General features: G+C 54.5%; 1 protein-coding gene across 1 annotated transcript in view; it reads left to right on the top strand.

Moving 5' to 3' along the window:
* The first annotated feature begins 6606 nt into the window (after positions 1-6606).
* Positions 6607-7247, top strand: part of LOC100971139 (putative 3-phosphoinositide-dependent protein kinase 2) — a 64343-nt gene continuing 63702 nt past the window's right edge. Inside the window, 1 exon segment of the mRNA XM_063598239.1 lies at positions 6607-6870. Coding sequence (XP_063454309.1) covers positions 6696-6870 — 175 coding nt within the window. The 5' untranslated portion in view covers positions 6607-6695.

The following is a 7247-nucleotide window of genomic DNA, read 5'->3' as shown; positions in this document are numbered from 1 at the left end:
ATAGTGGAAAAATCAGAAACCGTCTTAAGTATTTTACAGTATGGAAATGGTCAGATAAATTATAGTAAATGGACAATGACTAAATACTACAATTGTTAAAAACATGTTTCTGAGAAACTCATGACATGGGAAAATGCTTAAAATATCAAGGGAGAAGACGATGCAAACGGTGTGTGTCGGATGTTCCTATTTTAGTTTAAAAAGTGAACAAATGGCAGGGCAGGATATACGGCAAAATGCTCACAGTGGTCTTCTCTGGCCGGTGAGCCTACAGCTGATCTTGTCAGAGACAAATGTTAGTTTTACTGAGTCACCCAGAGCCCTGTGCTGGTGCCTGGGGGTTTGTTCCATGGGACAGTCTCCACAATTCCTCTGGGGAAGGGCCACAAATCCCACAGTGTGTCCCAAGAGGGCTGGAGTAGGCGGAGTCCCCAGCAGCTGTGGCATGACCAGCCATCTCTCTCAAAACAATTGTTAACAAGCCTTCCGCAAGTTAAGGTTCCACATGGTAGCCGTGGTACAGAGGCATTTCTCTAGGGTGGAGAGGCTTGTGCTCTACACCAGGACGGCCCACCGCCCTGGCTGGGGCCACACAAAGAGGGGAGAAAGGAATCCCTCAGAAGCCAGCCCCCAACTGTGTCCCAGAGAAAGGCAGGGCACCTGGGACACCTAGGCCGGCAGCAAGCACAGCCTCCCTCCACTTTGTGCCGAGAAGCCGCACAGTGTGGTCCACAGTGTGGTCCCGACATTCCACCTGTCCTTGCCCATGTGTGGGGAGGCACATGGCCCCAGGTCTATTAAACAGCAGGTGAAATCTTCCTCATCTTGGATAAACCCACAACTGTAATTCCATGTTAAGCGTGTCTATGTGCACACACGGTACCCCATGTTCTACCGTAGAAGGTAAGGCGCCTGCGTGCCAGGTGATGGCTCTAAGGATGTGCTAGAGAAAACCGGAGTAGACATGAGCAAGCACAGGGTAAGGAAAGAAAACACACGGGCCTTTCAAAAGGGAAGAGCAAGGGGCTGGGTGAGGAGAAAGGTGACCCACAGAAGGGCTTGGCTGTCAGCTCAGGCAATGGCATCATTTCGGCTGGCGGCTGCCAGCTCTGGCTCTGAGCCCCTAGTTCTGTGGCTTTGGAGGTTAAGATGGAGCTTGTCAGTGACGCCCAGGAGGTGGTGGTTCTATCCAGAGGAAGGACGCACGGAAGAGTCTCCCCAAGCAGCCCAGCCGAGTGCTCCAATTAAAGCCACGTCCCTGCTCCACTTGTTTCCCTATAACCAGATGCCCTGAGAGATCTGAGAGAGCCACTCTCCTACATGGAGACACAGGACGTTCTGAGATGGGTAAAATAGCTGATGAGGAGGAAGCCTGAACAGAAATTCCTGAAAGGGCTAAGAGAGACTCCCCAACACAGCCAAGCCTTTCCAAAAGCCAGGAGGAGGAGAGAGGACTCCGACTCCGGCCACAGGCCCAGGGCAACGTGCTGGGCCCCGGAGTGTCCTGCTCCCTGGGGCCCCAGGGCAGGTGTGGCCCAGCTCACCCCAGCTCACGGTCACAGGCTCACATGCAGCTCTCACACAGCAGCAGCCAAGGCCCAGGCAGGGCCTGGGGAACATCTCTGCCCCCTCCCAGGCCCTGTCTGCACTCGCCTAGCTAAAAAGAGCCACTCTTGTCATTAGCAGTGTAAAAAGGACACCTTCCCTCTCAGTTTGCATCTGGCCTGGCACACAGGGTCACTGCTGAGTCACCTGTGACTTGGGGGTAGGGACCAGGGAGGGTGGACACAGTTGAGTCAGAGGCAGGTCTGTGGGCAGCAATGTCTGCCTCTCCCACACGGGAGCTGGAGAGCAGTGGCACCGTCACAGCTCACTGCAGCCTCAATCACCTGGGCCGAAGCCATTTTCGCACCTCAGCTTCCCTAGTAGCTGGCACCACAGGCACATACCACCATGCCCGGCCAATTTTTTTTCTTTTTTTTAGAGACAGGGTCTTGCTAATGTTGTCCAGGCTGGCCTTGAACTCCTGGATTCAAGCGATCCTCCTGCCTCAGCCTCCCAAAGTGCTGGGATTACAGGTGTGAGCCACCATGCCTGGCCATGATTATGCAGTTGTAAGGTCAGCTGATTAATTCATCTCTCCATATAATAACATATGCACAGGTTGGGAGATTAGGATGAGAACATCTGTGGAGAGGCCATTATTCTGACTTTTAGAGAGAAGGGCCTAGGACAGGAATTCCCAGTGCTCAGGTTTAAAGGAAATATGATGTTCCTATCACCAGTACATGAAGATGCCCCTTTCTCTGCATTCCTACTAACATTGGATATTTTCCACCTTTGGGACTTTCAGCAGTTGTTGAGCCAGCCCATTTTACAGCGGGGATAATTGAGGTTTAAGGAGGGGAAATTACTTGCCTAAGATCTCATGCAACTTTCTGTTTCCTGACTCCCAGTCAAGTTTGATTCTCCCTTGGCGTGGCTTATATGGGAGGATATTTACCTGGTGGCTTGGAAACCACTGAATGACTTTGTCATCTTCTATCCATCCATGTATCTCTATCTGCAGCCCAGCAAATGTATATTGGGAGCCTCAGACATGTGACCAGGGCCTTGTGGGCCAGAAGCAGGCGGGAGACCATGCTGTTGTTTTTGTTTTGTTTTGTTTTGTTTTGTTTTGAGACAGAGTCTACCTCTGTCACGCAGGCTGGAGTGCAGTGGCTCAATCTCAGCACACTACAACCTCCGCCTCCCTGGGTTCAAGTGATTCTCACACTTCAGCCTCCCTAGTAGCTGGGATTACAGGCATGCACCACCACGCCCAGCTAATTTTTGTATTTTTAGTAGAGATGGGGTTTCACCATGTTGGCCAGGCTGGTCTCCAACTCCTGACCTCAAGCAATCCACCCACCTCACTCTCCCAAAGTGCTGGGATTACAGGTGTGAGCCACCTGGCCTGGCCAGTGCTGTTGTCTTTTGAGAGCCCCCTTTTCTCTCACCTGATCTCCCTGCCCCCATTTTCCCCTTTATTACCCTTCCCAGATGCTACTGAGTAGCTGCAGGGTCAGTCTAGAAATGCCAACCAGGTTGGGATCCTTGCTGGGAGAGCCCTTCCTTCCCTGGCTTTGTAACTCAGGGCCTTCTGGTGTGCACACCTGCAGGGTCCAGGCTGGGCCTGCCCTTCTAGCTTCTGTCTGTCTCTCCCTGAGAGTGGAATCCTGGCTCTGTCCTCAACTAGCTTGAAGGGGGGCCCCCAGGAATGGCCCCTTCTGGATTTCATACCCTTGTGTAGTCCCATTTCACTTTTTATAACATTAAAAAATTTTTTTTTTGTTAGAGACAGGGTCTCGCTTTGTTGCCCAGGCTGCTCTCAAACACCTAGCCTCAAGCAGTGCTCCTGCCTCAGCCTCCCAAAACACGCCCGTTCACTTTCTACCAGGGTTGTTGTGTGTGACTAGCAGATGTGTTGGAAGTGATGATGTGTCACTTCCGAGGTTAGGTCATTAAAGACGCGGCGGCTTCTATCTTGTGTGTGTTCTCTTTCTCTTGGGCCACTCGCTCTGGGGAAAGCCAGCTGTCGGGGCTTCAAAATACACACGCCTGGGAAGAGGCCTCACTGGTGAGGGACTGAGGCCTCCAGCCCATAGCTGTGGGAACGTGGGAATGAAGCTTTATGTGCATCCTTCGGCCGTGCTCTAGCCTTTAGATGACTCAGTTCTAGCTGCATTTTTTTTCTGGGGGGGGGGACGGAGTCTTGCTCTTATTGCCCAGGCTGGAGTGCAATGGTGTGATCTCAGCTCACCGCAACCTCCGCCTGCTGGGTTCAAGCGATTCCTGTGCCTCAGTCTCCTGAGTCACTGGGATTACAGGTGCCTGCCACCATGCCCAGGTAATTTTTGTGTATTTTTAGTAGAGACGGGGTTTCACTATATTGGCCAGGCTGGTCTCAAAATCCTGACCTCGTGATCTGCCCGCCTCCGCCTCCTAGTGCTGGGATTACAGGTGTGAATCATTGCACCTGGCCAGCCCTGGCAGCATCTTGATGGCAAGTTCACTGAGCCAGACCACCCAGCCCAGCCTCTCCTGGATTCCAGACCCACAGGAACCATGAGTTAGACGTCTTTGTTGTTTTACACATTTAAATTTTGGGGCAATTGGTTACACAGCAGTAGATAACTAATACACCAGCTGTAAGGCTTTGGGCACGTTCCTTAGCCTCTGCACCCCAATTTCCTCCCTTGTGCCATGAGCGTTGTAGAGGTGAGTGAGGAACGTGTAGACACAGCACAGGACCACACATGTGAGGGAGCTTTCCAGCCCCTCTCGAGATGGTTCTGGTCATCTTCTTGCCCATCCCTGGATGGACCGTGACTTCACAACGTCAGGCCAAGTTATTGCATTCTTGGCCTGAGGTCATCCATTGGTCATGGACAGAGGTTCTGGGTAGGAAAGGATGAGATAAAGAGCGGGGTTAGTTTCCTTCCTCCAGCCTGGGTCCGGAGAATCGTGCTGGGCCAGGTGAGAAATCTGCTCCCTGTGTGGTGTCCTAGGATGGGCAGCTGGACCTGACCAGTGGGGAGGTTTCTCTGTGTCTCCAGAGGGCAGAGGGGCTGCCTGGTCTGGCTTCCCTTGGGCTTGGCCAAGCATTCTGGCTGCCACTGAGGCCTCCAGGACAACTGAGAACTGTCCTTTCTTCCTTGCCCTTCAGCTGCCCCTCTCTTCTCTGCCCCCTGGTGCCTGGTCAGCTGCTTTCTTCACATAACAGCCTTCTTGTGACCCTTGGCCCCTGCCCCTGAGGCTCCTCCACCCCAGGCTCTGTGTTCTAAAGTTCACCGTGTACAATTTCCTCAAGTTGTTTCTCCTTCACTGCTTCCCTTTTCTCTGTTCATTACTCAAGATCTGCATGGCCGTGTGTCAGTATAAAAAAAAATAAAGTTGGCCGGGCAGGGTGGCTTACCCCTGTAATCCCAGCACTTTGGGAGGCGTGGTGGGCAGATCATGAGGTCAGGAGTTCGAGACCAGTCTGGCCAATATGGTGAAACCCCATCTCTACGAAAAATACAAAAATTAGCTGGTTGTGGTGGCACGCACCTGTAGTCCCAGCTACTCAGGAAGCTGAGGCAGGAGAATTGCTTGAACCCAGGAGGTGGAGGTTGCAGTGAAATTGCCATTGACTCCAGCCTGGGTGACACAGCGAGACTTCGTCTCAAAAAAAAAAAAAAAGTTAACCCATTTCAGTTGGGTGCAGTAGCTCACGCCTCTAATCCCAGCACTTTGGGAGGCCGAGGCAGGCGGACAGAGCGAGACCATCTCAAAAAAAAAAAAAAAAAAAAAAGAATTGCTTGAACCCAGGAGGTGGAGGTTGCAGTGACTAGAGATCGAGCCACTGCACTCCAGCCTTGGCGACAGAGCAAGACTCCGTCTCAAAACAAACAAACAAAAAAACCTAAAAAACAAAAAACACAAGCAAAAAATCATGATTAACAATTACAAAAAGAACAAACAAAAAAAACCCGCCACAAAATCATTTATAGGTAAGGACATAAGTTCTGAGGCTGCCTCCAGGACTATGGACAGTGGTAGGATTGGTTGTTTTCTGATTTATGAATGTGACTTATAGCCCAGATTTCCTTCCGTGAACGCTTGTTAGTTGTGAAACTAGCAAAGTTGCGCCTCCGCATTTACGCAGAGCCGGCTCCGGAGTCCGAGCCGCGGGTTCGAGCCCAGCCCCGCTACTACCTCGGGCGTGACCTTGGCCGGAGCCAGGTCCCCTCTGAGCCTCAGTTTCCCGGTCTGGGAGCTGGGAATGACAACTCGCCCCACCCCCGCACAGCCCCGCCCCCGGGGCCCTGGGATTGGTTCGCGAGAGGTCCCCCTGCCCAGGCGGGGCCGGGCCTCTCCCGCCCGCCAGGCACCAATCCGGAAATGCAGCTGGGGCAGAGGCGGGGCCCACTCAGACCGCGGCGGAGGGACGATGGGCGCGGCCAATGGGCACGGGCGGCGGCGGCGGTGCGACGGAAGTCCTCCCTGGCGTCGCGCGGGGCCGGGGCGTCGCGGGGGCGGGGCGTCGCGGGGGCGGGGCGTCGCGGGGGCGGGGCGTCGCGGGGGCGGGGCGTCGCGGGGGCGGGGCGTCGCGGGGGCGGGGCGTCGCGGGGGCGGGGCGTCGCGGGCACAGGGTGAGGGCGGCCGTTACTGGAGTTCAGCTTCGGGAAGGAGGACGCTGAGGAGGCGCCGAGCCGCGGAGCGCTTCTGGGGAGGCGCCCGCGCAGACTCGAGGCCCATAGCCAGGACCACCACCTAGCTGGTGAGCGCGCGGCGAGGCGGGGCGGCCCGGGGTCCCGAGGGCCGGGTGCCGCCTTACCTGCGGCCGGGCCGGGGACGGCGGGCGCCGGCCGAGGGCGCTGCTTGGCCGCGGCGGGGAGCCCGGGCCTGGGTTGCGGCGGGCGCCGGCCTGGCCGGGGGCGCTGACAGACGCGCGGAGGGCGGGGGAGGCCGGGAGGTGTCACCCGGCCCAGCGGGATGGAAGTGCCTGGAAAGTTTGTTTTCAGCTCGGCGCAGCCTGGAGCCGAGCCTCCAGGGTTACCTTTCGGTTCTGTCTGTAGAGGAACCGCCCTGGGCTTCCACCTGGAACGGCGTCCTTGGCGCCTCCGCCTGCGAGAGAAGCAGAAGGTGCAAGTTCTTGCTGAAAGCACCTGATGCTCCTGGGCCCCCTTTTCCAGATTCTTGATGACATTGGTTGGGAAAACGCCTTTCACGGCCCGGCCAAGGGGCATTTGGGTGCTTTTGCTGCCCGTGGCTGTGCTCAGCGTTGTGGGAAGCCCCTGGGCGGCCGAATGTGCAGGATCACCGAGGGGAAAGTGAGCTTGACAGGTAGGAGGGATTTTAGGGGAAGGACCAAAACAAACCACTTGTTGGGTAAAATGTTTTGCTAAATGTATCGCTGGTGTTTATTTTCTCTCTGTCGCTAAAAGTATCCCTCGTGTTTCTATGTTTTTCATGTGCTAAGTTCTACAGTCTGGGGACCATGGTTTAAGAATTTATGCCTTGTATGCGATGTGCAGTGGGTGATGGAAGAACGTCTACATGGCTTTAAAATTGGATTTAAAAGGCAAATATTTTAAATGAAGGAAAACCCAAGAAGTTTACTTGATTCCTTATCTTCCAGGATGCGACTTTTATTTATTTATTTATTTTATTTTGATGGAGTCTCGCTGCCGTCGCGCAGGCTGGAGTGCAGTGAGGCGATC

This window comes from Pan paniscus, chromosome 18, assembly GCF_029289425.2.
Source record: "Pan paniscus chromosome 18, NHGRI_mPanPan1-v2.0_pri, whole genome shotgun sequence".
In the NCBI taxonomy this organism is placed as follows: domain Eukaryota; kingdom Metazoa; phylum Chordata; class Mammalia; order Primates; family Hominidae; genus Pan; species Pan paniscus.
This window is presented reverse-complemented; position numbering and strand designations above follow the sequence as displayed.